We start from the raw sequence: 21,162 nt of genomic DNA, 5'->3' as shown, positions 1-21,162 counted from the left end.
CATACAGTATCATTTTATTGCACTTGTACCAAAAGCGAGTCATACGAGCCATTTTGTAGGCTCACGAATTAAATACTAGATGAAAAACCCATTCAAGAAGAAAAGCATTAAATGATGCGGAACAACTTTTTAACAGAACACTGCAGCGGATTTGGATCTCTAGTATGGGAAAAATATCATATAATCATATTATTTGATCACACTCATTTATTGATAATGACATAAAAAAATATATAATTTTTAAATAAATAATTATATTCAAATTACATGATCATATAATTATTATTTCACGTAAGAGGATCCAAATCCAGTAAAATGACGCTATTTGACATCGCTGCTTAATTTTTAATTTTTAGATGCTTCGTTCAATTTCTAACACAGCTCACATATAAGGACACATCAGTCTCCATTCCTTCAATCTTCTTCGTCATAATAAGGATAAAATTTGTAATCTGAATGTAGGATTTGTATAGTTACAGTAAATCAAACCTTGATCATGACATTAGACAAAAAAAAATAAAAAAATAAATCTCAAAAATAAATAACTCTATGTTGATTTGCTAGCTGTAGCTATAAATTACAATCTTATGCAATCTCAGCCATAAATGGCTCTAATAAATTATATTACTGTGCCTTAAAGAACACTTTTTTCCCAACAGTTGTCAAGATTAATCCAACACTATTACATCCAGTAAACACTGAAGAAATTTCTAAATTCGGATTAAATCATAAAACACCATTTTCAATGCCATCTTCTTCAGCCTCACTGATACTGAACTCTGCCCAGTTCTTTGCCTTGCAGAGTTTTATGAAGAAGAAACAACCTATCCCACCTACGGTCATCACACCACTGACCAAATAAACAGTCTTGGTAGCTATAACCATTATGAATATTAGAAATCCAGAAGGTATCAAGCACATCACCACCAGCAATGGCAACTTCATTGGAATCCGGTAAGGCCTCTTTATCAATGGTGACTTCCATCTCAACCAAAGAAATGAAGCGAATTCCAACAGCATGCCCAAACTGTACAAAAAATTTGCAGATGAGATGATATCTGTGAAATTCATGTAAGAAACTGCAATTGTTATCAAAGTAGACACCAAAATCCCCAACCAAGGTGTATTGAACCACTTGGACCGAATCCCAAAAAACTTTGGCAAAATTCCTATATCTGCCATACCCAAAACCTGGTAAGCACTGCTGCTTAATTGTGCTTCAAACAGTCCAATTGCCGACAACACTGCACCAAACTCAATCCAAATTTTCAACCATTTCCCAGCAATCATTTCTGCAGCCTGCGCATGGAACCCAGTTTCCCAAGCACTCTGGTCCACAGAAACAGATCCAGTGACAGCAAAGAGTGGAATCAAGTAAGATACACAAGTGAAAATCACTGCAACTAGAAGAGCCATAGGGAAAGTTTTCTGGGGTCTATCAACTTCCCCAGCCAAAGTACTTACATTGTCCCAGAAATTCAAGTTCCAAAAGAGGGTATTGAAGAACAAATTCCAGTCCTTTTTTACACCCTTTTGGCCCAAACTAAGCCACCTATGGGGATGAATCTTTGGGATAGCAATAAGTGACATCAATATGAAAGGAGAGAGAGAAACAACAGCAAGCACCACTGCAGCATACCCAACAATTGTCAAACCAGTATAATTGAGAAAAGAAAGAGCCAGAGTTGAACCAAGAATCGCAACGTAACGAGGCCATCCAGACCCAAAAACTGGGAACACTTTCTTGACATAATCAATGCAGAGAACTGGGAAAGATGCAATATTGATGACACCACTGAGGAATTTCCATGTTCCCATGAGAGATCCCCAGAAGGGGCCAAAAGCGCGCTCGGCCCATATGACAAAACCGCCGTTACCAGGAAAAGCGGTGGTTAACTCGGCGGTTATGAGAGCTTCAGGGATACTCCAAATGAAAGGGAATATGAGGAACCCAAGAATGGCTAAAAGGGGACCCGCAGCTTGAACCGCAGGCTCTTCACCGTAGGGACCACCAGCTACTTCAAAGTAAATGAGGAATATTAAAGGAATCAAAGTAAGCTTCTTTGCACTTGTAGATGTAGTGGTGGTAGTGGTGGTTGTTGTGTCCATCACGGTTTTGGTGACTGCAGAAGTGTCTTCTTCGTCCATGACGAGTTCCTTACCTTGCTGCAGATTGAAAGAAAAAGAAAAATAGATAGTGACAGAGATAAAGAGAGGACAACGTGTGTGGAGTGTGGACTTCGCAGTTTGGGGAAATGGATCCGTAAGAAAAAACATTAGACAATGACATAAGAAGATCATAACCATACAAAGTTAAATTTATGATTTTGTAACTATCTATTTTACTATTTTTTCTCTCTCCTCGTTTATTAGTATTGATGCACCTTCTATGGTTATGATTTCTCACTTTACCATATCATTTGATTTTTTACATCAGAAGATCCGGATCCCGAGTTTGGAGGAGCAGAATCGTAACAAACGACAAATAAGATATGTTTGTTGACGTGGCGGGCTTGTGGCCTTGGTTCGACGCATGCAGATAGAGTGTGACTTTTTTGAGATATTTAGATAAAGTGTGTCTTTTAAGTAGTAAGCTTTAATTTGGTATCATCTTTTCTAGTTAGCCCCGCCTTTAAAGAAAAACAGTTCATTACAGGTGTATTGTTGAAATTGTTATAGAATTCAAATGATTTGGATAACAAGTTTTTTTTTTTTTTTGAGATTACAAGAAATTGAGCATAACATCCTACGTTACACATAATTTTAATACACACATTTCATACCACTAGGCTAACCTTAGTGGTATTTGTATAACAAGTTGGGTACAAAGATATGCGTTTTTTCACTATTAAATAGATTTAACTATTTATGAATGAACAGATAAGATTTTTTTTTATGGCCGAACAAGCATGACTAGACCTTATTTATAAATAAAGAAGAAAATCAGAATAAAACATCAGACTTTTCTTATTTATCTTCTATGCTGAAATTCTGTCATAATTAGTTTTGAAATTTTTTGCATTTATTCTATGCAATAGTTCAAACGTAGGTTGCGTTCGTGTTGTTGTTTGTTTGAGAGTGCCATGAACAAACAGATATAATCTGTTTTATTTTAGAAGACAATTGTGTATGAATTTTAGGCTTTATAAAGAGGACAAAATTGTGTTATGAACACAGTGCCAACAGAGCTCGGTTTTTTCTTGATTGCATTCATATATTTTTGTACGATACTCTTTAACTGTGTTATTGTATGTTTCAATTTCTTGTGTATATTTTATTAAATTGTGTGTAGTATAGAAGTGATTTCTCTAACACATATTATCTTCTCTTAATAATTTTAACATCATTTTGAATAACAGAACCTACATGTGAAAGGATTTAAAAATTTAATATCTTAACTCTTAAGGTTTTGAGTTAAAATTTGTTGGATTTTTTATTTAACCAATTGTTAATAGCCTCTTCTATTTGAGCTCCCCCATCAATTACCTAACAATTAAAATTATTCATGGGTGATTTCAAATAATGTCGGACTTAATTATTTATTATTCACACTTGAACTTTCATACCTTTAAAATAAGAATTTAATATTTTTTTTGTCATTGAAGTAAACAAGTAGAGCATGACAACATATCTGGCTAAATTTTGTTTGTGTTGTTCCTTGTGAGCTCTCAAGCCCGCACTTTTTTTTTATCTGTTCACTTCCCTCGCATATTTGTCATGAGTAAAAGCATAGGTACTATTTAAAGTTATCACAGTATGCACAAATATATTGTTCATTAAAGTGGCTTCCTATAACTATTATTCAGAAGGCCACCCTTCTAGTTATCCACAAGATGATTCACTGATCATATATTGATTTATCAAAATGCATCACTTTTGAGAAAACAATAGAATAGGGTGGAGAGAGGCTCAAATTGCAAAATGTTATAACTTCAAAGGGGTATATTGTAATATATGATAGTTTAAGGAATTAAACCGCATTACATGCCATAGCCACAATTTAAAGTGTTATTAATTATCCAAAATCTCAGATGAAATTAGTAAGTTGTTACTTATAATTTGATTTTAATTCAATTTATTTACAGTTTAAAATTATTTAAAAAGATTACATAATTTCAAATAATGTGAAATGATTACTATTTACTCTCTATAATTTTATAAAAAAATGGTTACAACATTTTTCCATTATAAATATGGAACAAATCAAGTTAATAGGAATTATTTTACATTATAATTATCAAATGAATAATTTGCATGCCAGCAAAATTTTTGCAAAGGCAGTCATTATATATATTGATCTAAAATTACTCTTTTATTGGGATTTATGCGTCAAATGGTAGAGGAATGTTATATGTATAAATTTTTTTGTTTATAAACTTAATTATATACTAAGGATAATACATAAATCAACTTATATACTACCTTTAGTATATAGTTAAATTTGTATATATACTAAGAGTAGTACGCAAATTAACGTATGCATTATTCTTAATATATAGTTAAATTTATAAATAAAAAATTTATAAATATAATTTTTATCCAAATAAATGCTAACTTTAACGACTGAACAACGAAATTTTCTCTAGCAAGTGTCAAATTCAAATCCAATTAAAACTCTAGAAACAAAAATCATGGAAACGAGGGACGAACTTACATGTCTTGACAAGCACCACTTACGAAACGGTTTCCTCATTCAATAAACTTTATGAAGAGAGAGAGAGAGAGGCCAACCACAAAAAAAAATACAAAATAAAAAAGACCTGTGGAAATTGAAACACACTTCCACTTCAATGTCCAAATAATGACTCGCACCAAAGAAAAGAAAAAGAAAAAGGAAGAGTTCCGAATAATGAGCATGAAGTATTTTTACAATAATATCATTAAAGTAAGGTATATCGATATGTATCAAATATTAGTAGTTTCAGTGTATAAAAGTGAAGTAGTTTAAGGTAAGAATATGTGTTTGATCCTCGTATCTTTTTTAGGAGAGAATTTTTTAATATGTTCTAAGATCACCATGGTTCTTCTACTTAAAAATTGACACATGGTCTCTCTTCTCTCACCTCCTCAACTTTTTCTCTCTTTTTCTTACCTTCGCCCCACCAAATCATTTTTGCTCCTGGACCACAGAAATATCGTTCAAGAGGGCTTTAAACCCTTAATCATCGACCCATTCCAAACAAAATTATCTTCCATAGATATAGGTGGCAAAACGGGTCAGGTCGGCCTGCCACGCCCCGTCGTCAACTCACTAAAAACGAGTTGGCTTGCCCCGCCCGCATCTTGATAAAACCCCAACCCACTCCGTTTTGTGGTGGGTTGGCAGGTCATCCCGTCTAAAAAATTAAAAATTAAAATTAAATTATATTTTATTAATTTTATAATATTACTTATTTTCATTTCACAATCCCCTTACTTTTTTTTTTCTAATCTTAAGCCTAAATGTATACTAATATTCAGTCAGACATTTTTTAGTAACTTACTTTTGCCTTCATATATGAATAATCTTTGTCATAAATAAAATTTTTCTTCTTTATTTTTTCTAGGGAAGTACTAAGATAAAAAAAATATCATATAGTAAAATCTTAGTGACAAATAAAATACTACCTAATAATAATAAAAACAAATTAACTCGTGGGTTAACCCTTCTCAACCCACCGCCAATCCGTTTTGACCCACAACTAAACAAGACGGGTTGAGGTGGATTGGTGAGTTGAAATATATAACTCAACCCACCGCGCTTTGGCGGGTTGGTGGATAAACCCGTCGGGTTCAACTCATATTGTCACCTCTATCAGTAGGAGATACATATGATTTATATAAAAAAAAAGTGATTTTCCAACGAGTATCGTACAAGAAAATAAAATGCAGATAAACAAAGGATAGGTTTTTCTAATCCAAAATGATTATAAACACAATACCCAAAGATTTTCTTCTTTTGACAAAATACTTTAAAAAATATCAATAACGAGATTGGAACCTAAATCATGTAGATTATGATTTATAAGACTTATTACTAATTCAACTCTAATTATTAACTAAAAAATTTAATTAATAATAAGTATATCCTGCCCCTAATTTTATATTTATTGTATTTTATTAGCTAATATATCAATATTTTATGTTGAACCTGTGTGTAAAAATGAGAGAAGAGTATGAATAATTAAAACACTCATCCAATACTTCAACTGATAGTTAGTCCGAGTTTTTTTTTCTTAGTTTTAAAATACTGGTTGAGAGTGATATTTCATAAAAAATATTCATATATGTTTTCAATTTTATTTTATTTAAAAAAAGTGACTAAAATTGGCTAGATACGATGTGGATTGTTATCCATTTTAAATTTTTCTTTATTTTTCCAATTTTTAATTACTCAAGGAAGCACACGTCCTTGGAAGTTGGAATTGCAATGCAAAATATTTGGCAGTAAGTGCACATTAAACAAAACTATAAAATTACGGGAATCAGTGATAGCTAATACTATAAAGAAATATCAATTAGGATAAATATCAACTCAAGGCAAAATCTAGAATTGGATCACAGAAGAAAAACAGAGTAAATTGAAAAGAAAAGAAACCATGGAAGCACCGCCTCTGTTCTTGACTATCTCTAGGCAAACTCATACTACACGCAACACACAGTATGAGATCCAAGAAACAATCAACATAGCAACAATTGGTGAGTAACTGGTTGCTGATGACACATTTGATGTATTGGGTGGTGAGGCATTGGTGGTGGTAGTAGTGGGGGTGATTGGTGTGGTTGTACTGGGTGTTTCTGCGGTGTCATTAGAAGGTGAACCCTTCCTTGATGGTGATGGTGATGGTGCTGGTGATGGTGATGGTGATGGTGATGGTGATGGTGTTGGAGCAGGAGCAGCTGCTTTTCTAGCTTTAGCTTTGACAGTAACAGCAAGCTTCATGCCACTCTCACAATGGCCAGGAATACCACATATGAAGTAATGAGTGCCAGCAGTTTTAAGGGCAACAGTAGTGGTGCCACTGCTATCTGTACTCATCGAATTGCCCCAAGTGCAGGTTTTGTAATCACTTTCTTTAACTTCATCCACAGTGTGATCATCTTCATAGTTGAAAACTGTCGCACATAAGGGATATGATGTAAATGAGGTGCTTCCTAATATGAATTTTGGAGATTAATAGCATAGCATTGTTCAGAAATTAAAAAGACCTTACCAAGGCTATCACCAACTACAAAGGTCAAGTTGCTAGCCCATGTGCTGTAATCAGCACCTATTGTCCAACCTGTTGTGTCTCCAACGGTGTGGATAGCTGCCCGTGTTGTTGGCAGGGCCATGTTGATTGCTAAAAATAGAACCAAAATAAACGCAATGGAGGATGCCATTTGATGAGATGCTGTGGGGAAAGAAAGGAAACAAAACACTGAGAGGCTTGTCTGAGGATGTTGTTGTAAAATGGGTTTGATTTATGTAATTGTATGAAGGGGATGTAGTTGTTAGAGTTGCGCACAATCATGAGCATGACTTGAGACCTAATCGCTAGAAAAGTACTCCTGTTCTTTCCAATGTTCATCATATCAACTTCATTGGATGGGGGTCTCTCATTATCATACATAATTACATGAGCAAGATCATGGTTTGAAAAATGAATATTTGCATTACGCCTACTTATTGTGATGCTCAAACTGATAAACTACGACATTCATTCAGCCCCTTCAACATGAACCAGCTGTTTCTCAAAAATGCCAAAAAGGGATAATTATGGAGCTCTAAACATCAACAAACATGTGCATGAAAAATATCATTACATTGTTCTCTGTTACTTACCACCATTGGGATATAATACATTTAAGTGATTTGAACCATTTTAGAATGGGTAAAATTAGTGATTGCGTGATGAATACTTCACATTGGATTAGGCCATCCATGTAATAGAATGTTCGAGTATTTTGAGGCAGAAGATTAGAGTTTTATTTCTAAAAAGGAAGAAAAAAGATAAAAGAAGCAGAGTAAAAATGAGGCGAAGGTGGGTAAGTATAGAATAATTTTTCTTATGATGCTATCAGAAAGGGAATTTGGGCAAGATTGGGGCGTCCGAAATCTTGATCGTAACTGCATACCACAACAAGACGACCGAGACCTGCCTCACGTAAACTGAAATCACCAAAAGCATTTTTTCCATTTGTCTACAGAATAAAGTGGGAACCGTAGCAGCATTTAACACCCCCTCTCCCTTTTCCTAAAAGGAAAATGATGGAATGGTAGAGGGAGCTGTTCGGTCCCTTTCTTTATGGCCGGTGACAGTGACCAACTACTGTTTTGCATTTCGTCAATGTCATGGGTTAAGCATCACTCCAGCTGGATTTTTATTTTCTTTTTTTTAAGCAAATTCTCTCCAATCAACGGATTTTTTTAATGTAGACCCGGTGCACCATTTTTAAGGTACACCTATTCCCAAGAAATAATTTCTTCCACTTAAATTTTTTTCTTCTTCTCAAATCCCCCTTGTCTTTTTTTTTTCATTCAAAGTCCCTGTCCATATAAAATAAGCTCCCAATCAACATAGGAAACAAAACAAGAATTATTATTATGGAGACGAAAACACCCCCTTGAAATTTGTCATTACATAAAACCAATTTGATTTATATATTCTTGGGAATAATCAGCATGAATTTGACATTAATCTTGCAAATATCCACATTATATGTAGAAGAGAATGAGATAAGAGCTGATAAAACCAGGTAGGGTCTTAACCGGAAGATGCCTTTGTTTACTCAAGCTTCACAAGCTCGTTATCAATCAAATTAATGGGGCAGGGAATGCTAAATAAGACAGGCACAAGTTTCACATCCTTCACACCTTTTTTTTTAAAGCTTTAGGATTAAAACTCGACTTGTGTTAATCATTTTTATAGAAGATCCAAATAACTCACAACCCTCACATTGTCAGCAATAATTTTTAAAATGTACTCAGAGTGACTATCAAGCTTGTTATGAAATAACTTTGCAAAATTACTGGCACTAGGGTTGTAATTTGATCCTCGTTATTGTTCATATAGTAAATTGCCAGCACAAATGTGTATGATATTACTAAGCATGCCGTTTTCATTTAGCTGCGTTCCTTTAGAACTAACTTATACCCAATTTAATCTTCAGGCTTTGGCAATGTCATCAATAGATGGATTAAAAGCCAATACTTGATTCAATTAGCTTAATGGGTGGCTACCCATAAAGTACAAAAAAGAAGAAGAAGAAATTTACTGAGTTATATACTAATATACAGTCCTATAGACAAATAAAGAAGTTGCTAGCGAAAAATTGCATCGGAGAGAAATTCAACTAAATCTTTCTACCTAATTGACAATAGGAAAAAATGTATATTATTTTAAAGGATGTAAAGTTGTGTCATTTTAAGATAGATAAAGAAAGAAAGAGAGAGTTGACAAAAATAAAATAAAAGTGTGAGTCTCATTTCTTTGTGAGAGTAAAATGACACAAGTTGTGTCATTTAAAAAGATAAACACTTTTCCCTTGATAATAAGTGTAAAACACATTTAAATATAAAAATCTAAAAATCAAATAGTGTAGGAGTTACTTGCAGCCAGGAGACATAACTAAGCAACACTATATTTTAAGGTCTTATAATTAATCTAGAAGGCACATTGCAGAAGGGACACTTAGACAGATAACGATGTCAATAAGCATCTTTTATGATTGGTCTTACGATTGTCAGAACGAGATATTTTTCTTCGAAGGCCCGGACAACTATCAGTCTATCACGCTTTGATGCTACTTTGTTAGTATAACTCTCAAAAACCTATAAAATAAAACACTAGAACTCTGGTACGCAACATTCTAACTTGGAGGTATGAACTAGCAATGATATTGAAAATGTCCACATTGAAATTTTAATGCTGAAGGTAAAGCATCCTGATGAACACATATAACTAGAGTGAAAGTCATGAGAAGACAGCCATTATATAGAGCAATTGCTATCTTAGAGCTACGTTAAAAGAGAAACATAAAATAAAACAAGCAGCCCCAAATAGTAATAAAATTGGCTCGGTGGGGAATGTGTTGGCATGGGTCAACCCTCAGGGAAATGCGCAAAGTCAAGTTTCTGTCTTTCCCCTTCTTCAAATATTTTTGCTTTGGTCTCATCAACCCATATTCTTCTTTTTTCTCCCCCATATATTAGAAGGGACATTCTTAGATACACCACAGCCAAATCCCCTCTCGGTCGTGAACTAAACAATTGAAAATGCAAGTAACATCAATAATATTGATGTGTTTCTCATGTTCTTAACACATTCAAAGTTCAAACAACTGTTACATTAAGAACTAAATATATACTGACTCCATGGAGATGTAATCATTCATTCTCAATGACGATTCCTTGAATCACAAAAATGTTCATGCTTTCACCTATCTACTTCTTGTATATCTTGAGCCTTCGGTCCAATCAACGGCTTAGCATTATCCTAAAGCACGAGCAAATAAACAAAAGCATCTGAAGAAAGAGCATACAGCACAAAATTTTTGATATCCAGCAGGGAAAACAAATGGTATCATTCAGCTTTATCAGTCACGCTCAGCGTGGAAGATGTCTCTCCAGAACTTGCACTCTCCTCCACTGCTTCGTTAACAAATTGCTTGTCCCATGCCACCCTGATTGGCCTTCCCATAAATATCTGCAGAAGAACAAATTTTCCAACATATCTCCAATAAAAATTAGCGTTCCAGACTTCCAGTTTAAGGACTTAAGAAGAAAAATCACAAGAACAATCACAAGAACAACATAACCAATATTTATGAATTACAAATTCAAATAAATTAACTAAAGTATAAATCTCACAGATTACCTTCCCTTGGAACTCAGAAAGAGCTGCCTCAGCTTCTTGCTTGGACTCAAAGTACACAAATCCAAAACCAGCAGGCTTTCTAGTATTATCATAAAATATGACCTCTGCGGAAACAACACCTTCACTTCCAGAATTAAAAAACTCCATGAGATCCTCAGAGTTCGCTTTATATGACAAATTAGCAACAAACAAGTTATATGTTCCAGCTGGCTTTGGTTTCACAGGAGGAGGAATTTTCTTCTTCTTTGGCCGGGCATATTCGACATTTATTTTGCGACCCTCAAACTCCTATAGAAGTATTCAAATAAAGGAAAAGCAATATCAAATCATAACAATGTTTACAATGGTTGAGAAAAGCTTTTGTACCCATGATACTTCAATAGCATTCTAATAAATGTTAATGAAAATGTTGAAAAACCAAACAATATAAGAGACAAGTGAAACATTGAAATGCTGCAGCTTACATACGATTCGAGATTATTTATAGCGGCAATAGCATCTTCCGGGGCACCCATTTCGACAAAGGCCAAACCCTTGTTTCTGGTCTTGTTATACATAGAGAGCTTAACAACAAAACAGACACAAACCCCCACGTGAGTTAAACAAACAAAAATCTGAACGCGAACACGAAATTAGAAAAAATCCCAAACAATAAAGAAATGAAGGAATAAAACCTCAACATCGAGGACTTTTCCATGCCTCTCGAACAAAGAACGAATATCTTCAGTTGTACAAGTCCAAGGCACGTTTTGAGCAATCAACCTTGTCCGTGAAAACTCTTCAGTGGGTGCCTCAGTTTCTTGGCCGTCAGGGGGAACATCTGATGGGGAAGAATGAAGGACTTGTTCTTGGGAGGTAGAGGCAAATCCGAGAGTGAAGTTAATGCTTTGTTTGGTTCTAACGTTTGGTGAATGTTCGAGGGACAGGCGCGGGAAATTACGGGAATGGGGTGGCTGAGAAAGAGAGAGATTGTTGATAGAATGGTGAGATTGGCGGTGAGGATTCTGAATATGTTCTGTGGAGATATGCGTTGTTGAAGGAAAGCAGAAAAGACTAACTAGCGCCATTACACTACTGAGAAGGATGGGTCTTACTCTATTCTTATTGTTAAGTAAAGAGGAGCTCGGGGATCCTGAGATTACAGCAGAAATTGGTTCAACATGTCAACAGTGAGGTACGAATTGAATATGGATAAGGATGAAGGGCGCTAATGGCATTGGCATTGCGAGTTGATTTTAAGAAGGGTTTTGTATCTATAATTTAACATGACCACAACAACTTTCCTACACATATAACATTTTGTGGGACCCACAATTTTTGAAACCAAAAAAAAAAAAAAAAAAAAACTCTGGCACGCAAAACGAATCTCTATAACATAACACAATCACTTTTCCTACAACATAACTCTTATTAAACCCTTTTAAGAAAGGAAGAAAAAGAAAGGGAGGGTTTTGAAAGGTTATTTTCTGTTGTTTGTGAATTTAAAAAAATGAGAAGAAGAAATTTGGGATTTTTATTAAACTCTCTAAAATTTTCCTTCCTTCTAAAATAAAAGTTCTCTCAATTTGGGGGGTTTGAACGAAAAAATATTAAAAATTATTTATCTACTCTGAGCGCATTAAAATGTGAAAACTACATAAATATGAATCATTTTTAAATGTGATATTATTAGAAAAGTCTCAAATACCGACAGAATTTATCGACGAAAAATATTTTGTCAAAAATAGTGATGAAAATCATATACGTCAAAATTTTTTCATTAAAACTAAAGACGAAATTAGAGACGTAACCAGATTTTGCTATAATGAGTGACATAAAATTTTTACGGAAAAAAATTCAGTCAAAATTATTGATAGAATCTAAATTCTGTCAAAACTTTTAATGAAAATATTTTCATCCAAAATTTTGACGAAACACATTTCCATCGAAAAGTTGCGACGTAAAACAATTACGTCAAAATTTTTTACGGAACAAAAATTTTCGAAAATATTTCCTTCAAATTTGTAACTAAAAACTTTTCTGTAAAAATTTTAACGAATTTTTTTTTTTGTCAAAATTCTTTATGGAATCTAGATTTCATCAAAATATTTACAAAAAAACATATTCATCAAATTTTTTGACAAAAAAGTTTTCCATCAAAATTTTCCACGAAACACATTTGCATCGAAAATTTTTGACAGAAAAAAATTTCATCAAAATTCTTTACAGAATCTAAATTTTGTCAAAAGTTTTTTGACAGAAACATTTTCATTAAACTTTTTGACAAATAAAAATTTCTATCGAAAATTCTCGACGAAAAATATTTCTGTCCAGTTTTTTGATAAAACACATTTCCATCACAATTTTCAACAGAACACATTTATGTCAAAAGTTTTTGATAGAAAATATTTTCGTAAAAAATTTTGACGGACAAAATATTCTATCAAAATTCTTTACAGAATCAAAATTTCGTTGAAAGTTTCGAATGAAACATTTTCCTCAAATTTTTTGACAAAACAATTTCCATCGAAATTTTGAATGGAAAATATTCCATCAAAATTTTTGACGGAATTATTTTTTCGTTTAAAACATTTGATGGAGGAAATTATTTTCGTCAAAACTTTTGATGAAAACTAAATTTCGTCGAAAATTTTGGTAGATAATTTATTTTTGTGAAAAATTTTATCGGGGAAAAAATTTCGTCTCTTTTCGACGAAAAGTATTCTAACGAAAAAATAATTTTGTGACGAAATTTTCATCATTTGCAACGTAGAAATTTCATCGAAAATATATTCTTTTTTAGTATATTGAAAAGTACATAAATAATTTTGTTAGAAATTTTAAATTTAATTTAATTCGTAAAATATAATAATTATATTTATTTTAAAAATGAGGTAAATTGATAAAAATATCTCATTAATCCTTTATTTTCCTCCCTTACCATTTTTTTAACTCCCAAACAAAGGAAGGAGGGAATACCCTTTAATTTCTTTCCCCTTAGATCTCCTTCCTTCCTTTTTCCTCCAAACTCCCAAACAAAGCTATAAAGGCTAGAAAATTGACCCTAATGGCATTATAATGAATTGTATATATCATATAGAAAAAGTATTTGTGATTTTGAACGATATAAATTCGTCTGAAATTTTTGTGTTAAAATGATAAATATTTTTTGTACCAAAAAAAAATTATAAATATTTTTTTTCATTATTTATAATTTTAAACTTTTTCTTTTAATCTGTTTATTTAAGTTATACCCAAATTAATATGGTAATATTCCCTACAATTTTCATTGGAAGGGAGACTAAATTATGAAACTTAATTTGTCAGGATATAGTTATGATCAAATATACTAGTGAAAGAACAAATTAAGCTTCAATATATATATATATGATCAAATTATATATATATATATATATATATATATATATATATATATATACACACACACGAGATAAATGTTACGATATGTATAACTTCTGTAATTGACAGAACTTCGATAATGATACAGAAATCATAAAGCAATTTATATTTATTAATATATTTCTAATTATTATATTTTTATACTTTTCCCATGTTAAAGCTAGTTCTATAAAATTAGAAATGCTACGAATATTGAATAGCAAATAATTTTCCCACAACAGCCTTTAGGTGGGTTAGTGAACAAGGTTAGAGTGGTTTGTATGATGTAATTAGTTTAAGCCGTAATACCATCATGGTAAAAAAGAAAAGTTGCCCACCTTCCATTAAAGAGTGATCCATGGCAATTCTTACAAGCGACAAATAGGCGAACTGATTAATTAACCCATCTGTAAATCGGACACACTATCATAACTTTGTATTGAAGAAATTATCAGGCCTGTTATTGACACTAATCACTTTACTTCTTATGCATGCGACAGTCCGGAGAGTTATATAGTAGAGGTGACAGTGGTTGCCTTGCTGAATCTGTGTCATCAAAATCAATCTTCGTCGCCATTGGGCTACTTGTCTTGGGACTACTAGATTTTCTCTTGTTAGATTTTCTCTTGTTTGACTGCAAAAGCCAAATAAATTAAATAAAAAAATGCTCAAGTTTAAAGGAGATATCATAATATGCACAAATATTACATTACATGATCCTAGGAGCCAGATCATTTAGATGAGAACATATCATACGCACGCAGAAAAGAAATGAAATTGAACTTGCAATTCAACTTCGGCATGCGCACGTGCTAAAAAGATTTTCTCACCTTGGCAGATGCACTGCTAGTATGTGTCCCACCAGAACCCGGATGGTTTCTTTCCTTGCATTGCCTCACTAATCTTTTGTTCTCCTCATCCAATATTCTATTTTCATCAAAAAGTAATTTGACCTATGGTATAACAATTTAGTTATTAATAATCCAAAAAACTGGACAGGTCCACAAAAGAATCATTCAATCCTTACCTCCTCTTCAGCTCTGCGAAGATTAACCCTTAGATGCTCCTTATCATTTTCTAGAGATTTGACTTCAGCAGCAAGAGCCAAAATTCTCCGAGTTGATGGCTTTAAGCTACCAAATCCGTAATGAAAAATCAGGCTTTTAAAAATGAATTGACGATACGAACAGAAACTGGTCCTAATGGCTATAAGCTATGGATATATTAATCGTCCGGCATACGAGACATAACAGGTTAAAATTGGGCAAAGGAGAATATGCCTAAAGAATAAGGGCAAAGTAAAGAAACAGGACAATAGAAGGAACAAAGAAGTAGAAGGCTCACCAGTTCCACATTGTCAGCAACTTCTTACAGTGCTCATTTTCACTATTTGCATATAAGAATGCATATGTAGAAGACTCATCTTCACTAGTGACTGTTGCTAAAAGGGAATCAAGCAAATTCTCTTCCCCGAGGGTCCTTGCAGAAGAAGAATCAACCTTTATTAAAAAGTAAATATCATTAGTTAACATTCATGACCAAAGGACTAGAACTAGTAAAAGCATTAACATTTCATGAGTGAAACAATAAACAAGAGCATTTCTATATTGGTAGTAGTATAAGTTTAATAATACGGTTCTTGACCTAGCAGTACCCCAATATATTATAGTTATACAAGGTGAGTATGCCAAATTATATCAATGCTTTATATTATCAATGGAAAATAAATAAATAAAGCATATAGAACAGTAGATGCAATGCATTTCAGGCTTCTTTTATATAGCTTAATAGCCCCAAGAGAGAATAGAACACTGCCAAATTCAAATTTCTATCAGCGAAAGTATATGTACTTAAAAGAAAGGCGATAAAGAACTTGGCTATGCATAACTAACACTCAATTATGCTCTCCAAGAGTTCATATGGCTTTTGCATAAGAAATCTAACAAAATTTAAGGAAGATGCCTAGCATGATTTTAATGTCAAAAATGCTATATTTACAACAGAAAATGGAATTCCAACTAATCCACGGAACTAAAACATAGAACCAACCCGCTCCCCAAAACACACAATCAAGGAGAGGAGTGTGTGTGTGTGTTTGGTTTTTTTTGTGTGGTGGGGGGGGTTCAGTACGGAATACATGATTGAAAGAACTACACCAATGCTTAATACTATTCTCGCAATCGCTAAAATTTTACACAAACGAAAACATTACAGTTTACACAGAAACACTTCTACCCTAACAAGTGGGATAAGGGTCAGTTGTTTTGTAAATGGAATCCAAATCAAATCTGAAATTAGGAACAAAGGAGCTTAACAGAGGAAAGAAGCCAAGAAAACAAAAAATAAAATAAAATAAAATGAAATGAAAATAGCGATACCGATTCGTTCTCGTGCTTGTATTTCTTCAACTCATGCTCCAACACGATCAAATCCTGTTCCAACTCAAGGGAACGCTTGTGAGCCTCCTGCGCCCGTTCATCAGCTTCGTTCCCAAACTCCATCAACGCTTCCCTATCATGATCATAGAGTGCACATTCCCTTTCCAATTTCTGGCACTGGCCCACCAGATTCTCACACTCTAACGCCAATTTCTGATTCTCTTCGACGAACTTCTTCACCGCTAGCGCGTTCATAGACGCCTCAGACTACTCCAAAATCAAGCCGAAAATAAAAAGGAAAAGAAAAAATATAATATTTTTTTGAAAACCAGTAATAAATATTAGCCAGAGAAGCCATAAAAGATTGAAAAGAAAGAAAAAATGGAAAGAACACAAACCCTAGCGCGTTCGATGAGTTCATCTTTCTCCTTCAATTTTGCTTGTAGGAGAATGTGCTGGTCTTGGAGTTGCCGCTGTGACTCTTGGGAGGCACGAAGCTTGAAGGCGAGGGTTCGGGAAGACACGGGAAGCCCCAAGCAGTGATCAATGGATTCCTTGATGTAATGGTCGATTTCTGGAGGAAGATCCATTTTTGTTGCTCAAACTCAAAGACGCAGGTTCAGAATCAGTGGTTCTTGATCAAGAAAGAAGATAAAGCGGTAAAACCCTAATCGCTGAGAATGGTAAATTGTGAAATTGGAAGGGACACATGGTCGAAAAATGAATCGACATTAAAGGGTTTAATTGTCGAGCGTTAGAAATCTCTCTCTCTCTCTCTCTCTCTCTCTGGATTCAAATTGAAATCTGTGTATAGCCGTTGGGACGATAATTTAATTTTCAAATATTAAAGTATCATTTTCTTCTCCAAAAGCCAAAAGGTGGAGTTCATCATATATGCTTCGTAAAAATAAAAAATATTAATTTAAAATTTTAATATTAAGAAATAATACCAATTAAATCCAAAAATAATGATTTTAATGTAACTTTTTATTATTTAAGGACTAAATGAAGTTTGTGTAGGGGTGTGAAAGTTGGAAATGGCCTTGAAGGCCGATGCATGCTGGAGGGAAAAACAAAACTTTTTCATTGCGGAACACACATGCATTCAAGATCATGTTTTAGGAAAGCATGATGTTACCTTGTTCGTGAAAACTCGTGATGATCAAGGTAGGTCTGAAGGGTTCAGACCCTCTAACGTTGATCCACACCACCCACTGCGTCTAGGTGCAAGAACTCCTTCTTGTGAAACCGCCAAGTGATCACTACAATGAGGCTTGCTAAGCGCACACTGTGTGAAGAGAAAGGCTAGGTAAAAGTGTTTGAAAGAGTGAAGCTTTCAATGTGAAAACTTCACAAAAAGTGGCGCAGGAGAGGAGAAGAGAATGGCTTGATTGGTTTTCTAAAAACCCTAGAAGTAACATATATATAGAGGCGCTGGAGGTGCTGGAGATGATGCTGGCGCCAAAAACTTGTTGCTACTCACGGCAAGTGCACCGATCGTACAAGTAATATATGATTAAGTAAGAGATCGTTCCCACGAGGATTACGGTTCAAGCACTAATTCACTATCGCAAACTTAGTTGGACAATCGAAAGTGTATTTGGAAACAGGATTTGAATTGCAAAATTAAAATACTAAACATTAAGCTAATTACTTGCAAGAATTAAAGACAAGAAATTAAAGATGTGATTTAACTAATAAAATAAAAACGTAGCTAGGGGTTCGATTTCATGTAATCTCCTTATTACGTTTGAATTCCTTCTTAATGTTAATTGTCCTTAGTATCAATCTAATCAATTCTTTCACATGTTATTAGAGCTCAATCCCTTGTTACTCTAAAACCTTTACAAAATTGGAAGAACCCTAGTTCCCCGGTTATTCCCCAAGCATGCAAGCATTAAATTCAAGAATCTTAAAGATTACGCAAACCCTATGTCTATCCCTAGAATCATAACGTTTACGATGAAGTTATCAGATATGGATCACACACCAACATTCCTATTGTCATGCATTCACCGATGATCATTATATAAGATTCAAGCCTATATAAAGCATTAAAAACAGATAACTTCATTCATGATATAAAGGAAAATTAACACAGTGAATTGTTCAAAACATAATAAATCGACTAAAATCCATCTAACCCTAACTACTTAAAGAACTAGCCGGACATAGCAAAATCAGGAACAAAAGAAAATAGAAAAGCTCCCCCAAACTCCATAAGTGATTGGTGGATCTTCAAAATCTCCAGTGAACACTTGACGTTGATCCGTCTCCGCCGCTCACGAACATGAATCTGATGTTCCTCCGCGTTCCTTCAGCCTCCAAGCACCCAAGAGTTGTTTAGCAATGTGAAAGTTATGTATTTCTGGTCCCCAATGGTGTTTTTATTGGCCAAGAGTTTGTATCCTAGTAGAAAACTCGAATGGGCCTAAGTTGGATCTGTCTGGGCGCTTAAGCCTGTTGTAGCGCGCTTAAGCGCCCTAGGACAGTGAATTCTGATTCGCGTTGCGCGCTGAAGCGCTCTGAAAGGCGCTTAAGCGCGCTCCTCGCGACAACTTTTTCTTCTTGTGGCGCGCTTAAGCCCTGAGTTGAGGGCTTAAGCGCCCAGAGGCAGTAGCTATTTGCGTTTTTAGGGAGCTTAAGCTTCTGAATGGGGGCTTAAGCTCCCACTTCTAACAACTTGATAAGATCTTCAATCTTATTGTTTTTGATCTTCTTCTATCATCTCTTGATCTCATCTTTTCTAGTTGTGATCTCTATTTATCCAATCTTCATCTTTGACTCCTTTTGTCAACAAATCCCTAAAAAATAGCAAAGATGATTCTATTAAACAAAAATTCAGATAATGTTCATGATTATTATATTAAACCCTAGTTTTTGACTTATTTAACTTGATATTTTATATTAATTTAGTCTATAAAATAAGATAAACTAAAGGTTTATCAAACAATTCCCAGATTTGAACATTGCTGTCCTCAGCAATTAATTAGAATAAAACTATGGGAAAGTTTGGAGACGGCTAGTCATGCTTGATGAATAACAGGCAGAAAACTGATCAATAATGAGATATCAAAGTATTCAGATTTATTAAAAATCAATGACACATCAATTTCAAGCAAACAGTCAAAATTCACCAGTCATAAAATCTTAACATGCGTTCTCAAAAGAAAGAGTAGTACAATTTAATTTCCACAACACCCTCTCACTGGATTTTTATCTATTCACTCACACTCAGTGTTTAAGGGTATGTGTTTCACTCTTACTTCACTGAATTAACACTACCATAAGCTTGTTTATATTCTCACTCTCCACAGTCTTACTAGTGTACAAAGTCAATCAAGAGGTCTTTGTTAAGGTTGTAACGTGGCTTAGGTAAAAGGAAAGGAATCATCTGGGTAAGTGGCTTAAGATAACTGATCAAAATTCAACTTCAAAGAGGAACTAGTTTAACTGTTCAACATATAGTAAACAGATTTCTCTTATTTTCCTCCTCTTTTCTTCTTCCACTTATTCATATAATAAAAGTCTTTTATTTCTTTTCCTTCTTCCTTTTGTTTTTCTTTTTCTGTTTTTGTACAGATAAACAGTTCAACCTTTTTCTTTTCATTTCCTTTTTCCACCACTTTGTGGCAATTTCCCTCTTTTCACCTTTTTCTCCCATACACTTAGAGTTTGATTTTCTCTTTTTGTTTCAATCCTATCCAGTTCCTCATTTAATTTTGAAAATTAATCAGTTCAGGTGAGGATGTGTATGGAATGGCTATTCTTAATGTACTGTCAATGAACAAACATGTCTCGTCTCAAAAGGGCTTAATCTAAGAATAAACCTTCAGGGTGGCTATTTGGCTATCTAGCTTTTAAAAAGAACTGCCTCTATCATTTCAACAATTGTATACTACAGACCATTTCAAAGAGAAACAAAACAAGTTCTAGAGTGATTCAACAGTAAAGTTCACACCACAAAAAAAAAATTCTGTTTAGGCTCAAAAGCTTACGGCTAAGGATGTGAGACTTATTTCCACTCTCTCTTTGATCACTCTAGTTATTCTTCTCTTATTCCAGTGAACTATGAAGCATGCTTGACTGACGCTCATTTATGTACGAAAATAAATTTTATTTACATCATTATACTCTTGATATCAACTATCAACCAATTTCATGTAATTATTCATTATGCATTTATATCAAGCACAATGGAAAATCTCTTAAGATCCAGTAATTATTTATTGACTAAGATGGAAGGAGTCTTAAAACTAATTTAAAAAGAAAAACTTAAATAATAAACTAACTAATATATATGAAGACCTTAAAATAAACTAATATGTAATCAAAATAATTCTAAAATAAACTAATACTAAATAATGTAAAAAATAATGAACTATAATATGAAAATAATATTAAGAAACTCCCCTGAAAAACTGCATTTGTAAATTGGATATTTATGTGTACTCCGTGTAATCATGAGTTTCTCCTTCCGACCTTGTGAAGTTTATGGTCTGATAAATTGCGTTGGTACCCATTCCCAGATTTAAATCTTGTTGTCCTCAGCAATAAATTTAAATCTA

At 33.8% G+C, this 21,162-nt stretch overlaps 4 protein-coding genes across 4 annotated transcripts; all 4 read right to left on the bottom strand.

Moving 5' to 3' along the window:
* Nucleotides 1–551: 551 nt before the first annotated feature.
* LOC133307706 (probable polyamine transporter At3g13620) lies at nt 552–2,453 on the bottom strand. Its single transcript, XM_061508258.1, has 2 exons — nt 1,465–2,453; nt 552–1,329 (listed from the first exon to the last, which is right to left on the bottom strand). Exons 1-2 carry the CDS (start codon nt 2,305–2,307, stop codon nt 727–729), a joined length of 1,446 nt encoding a protein of 481 aa, XP_061364242.1. The 5' UTR covers nt 2,308–2,453; the 3' UTR covers nt 552–726.
* A 4,166-nt stretch (nt 2,454–6,619) lies between these two features.
* On the bottom strand, nt 6,620–7,362 carry LOC133307714 (blue copper protein-like). The gene is made up of 2 exons (XM_061508268.1): nt 7,194–7,362; nt 6,620–7,095 (listed from the first exon to the last, which is right to left on the bottom strand). Exons 1-2 carry the CDS (start codon nt 7,360–7,362, stop codon nt 6,620–6,622), a joined length of 645 nt encoding a protein of 214 aa, XP_061364252.1.
* A 2,612-nt stretch (nt 7,363–9,974) lies between these two features.
* LOC133307708 (28 kDa ribonucleoprotein, chloroplastic-like) lies at nt 9,975–12,030 on the bottom strand. Its single transcript, XM_061508260.1, has 4 exons — nt 11,513–12,030; nt 11,303–11,401; nt 10,839–11,126; nt 9,975–10,667 (listed from the first exon to the last, which is right to left on the bottom strand). The coding sequence occupies exons 1-4, from the start codon at nt 11,903–11,905 to the stop codon at nt 10,545–10,547; spliced, it is 903 nt and encodes a 300-aa protein (XP_061364244.1). The 5' UTR covers nt 11,906–12,030; the 3' UTR covers nt 9,975–10,544.
* Nucleotides 12,031–14,556: 2,526 nt separating this feature from the next.
* LOC133307715 (uncharacterized) lies at nt 14,557–17,369 on the bottom strand. The gene is made up of 6 exons (XM_061508269.1): nt 16,993–17,369; nt 16,595–16,861; nt 15,561–15,715; nt 15,244–15,349; nt 15,047–15,169; nt 14,557–14,850 (listed from the first exon to the last, which is right to left on the bottom strand). Exons 1-6 carry the CDS (start codon nt 17,182–17,184, stop codon nt 14,695–14,697), a joined length of 999 nt encoding a protein of 332 aa, XP_061364253.1. The 5' UTR covers nt 17,185–17,369; the 3' UTR covers nt 14,557–14,694.
* Between the last annotated feature and the right edge of the window lie 3,793 nt (nt 17,370–21,162).

Source organism: Gastrolobium bilobum, unplaced genomic scaffold (genome assembly GCF_033153095.1).
Source record: "Gastrolobium bilobum isolate Gb01-03AN ecotype WA unplaced genomic scaffold, APGP_CSIRO_Gbil_v1 utg11339, whole genome shotgun sequence".
NCBI lineage: Eukaryota > Viridiplantae > Streptophyta > Magnoliopsida > Fabales > Fabaceae > Gastrolobium > Gastrolobium bilobum.
Note: the sequence above shows the minus strand (reverse complement) of the source record. Positions and strands in the feature narration are given on the sequence as shown.

What these genes read in the sequence shown, in the direction of transcription:
- LOC133307714 (XM_061508268.1), bottom strand. Translation starts at nt 7,362, where the DNA reads ATGGCATCCTCCATTGCGTTTATTTTGGTTCTATTTTTAGCAATCAAC. An exon ending in TGTAGTTGGTGATAGCCTTG is followed by an intron (nt 7,096 to 7,193) that starts GTAAGGTCTTTT and finishes TATGTGCGACAG; the next exon opens with TTTTCAACTATGAAGATGAT.
- LOC133307706 (XM_061508258.1), bottom strand. Translation starts at nt 2,307, where the DNA reads ATGGTTATGATCTTCTTATGTCATTGTCTAATGTTTTTTCTTACGGAT. An exon ending in ACTTGAATTTCTGGGACAAT is followed by an intron (nt 1,330 to 1,464) that starts GTAAGTACTTTG and finishes TCTGTGGACCAG; the next exon opens with AGTGCTTGGGAAACTGGGTT.
- LOC133307715 (XM_061508269.1), bottom strand. Translation starts at nt 17,184, where the DNA reads ATGGATCTTCCTCCAGAAATCGACCATTACATCAAGGAATCCATTGAT. An exon ending in ACAAGCACGAGAACGAATCG is followed by an intron (nt 15,716 to 16,594) that starts GTATCGCTATTT and finishes TTTTTAATAAAG; the next exon opens with GTTGATTCTTCTTCTGCAAG. An exon ending in TTCGCAGAGCTGAAGAGGAG is followed by an intron (nt 15,170 to 15,243) that starts GTAAGGATTGAA and finishes GTTATACCATAG; the next exon opens with GTCAAATTACTTTTTGATGA.
- LOC133307708 (XM_061508260.1), bottom strand. Translation starts at nt 11,905, where the DNA reads ATGGCGCTAGTTAGTCTTTTCTGCTTTCCTTCAACAACGCATATCTCC. An exon ending in GAAAAGTCCTCGATGTTGAG is followed by an intron (nt 11,402 to 11,512) that starts GTTTTATTCCTT and finishes TTTGTTGTTAAG; the next exon opens with CTCTCTATGTATAACAAGAC. An exon ending in TTTCTGAGTTCCAAGGGAAG is followed by an intron (nt 10,668 to 10,838) that starts GTAATCTGTGAG and finishes GTTCTTCTGCAG; the next exon opens with ATATTTATGGGAAGGCCAAT.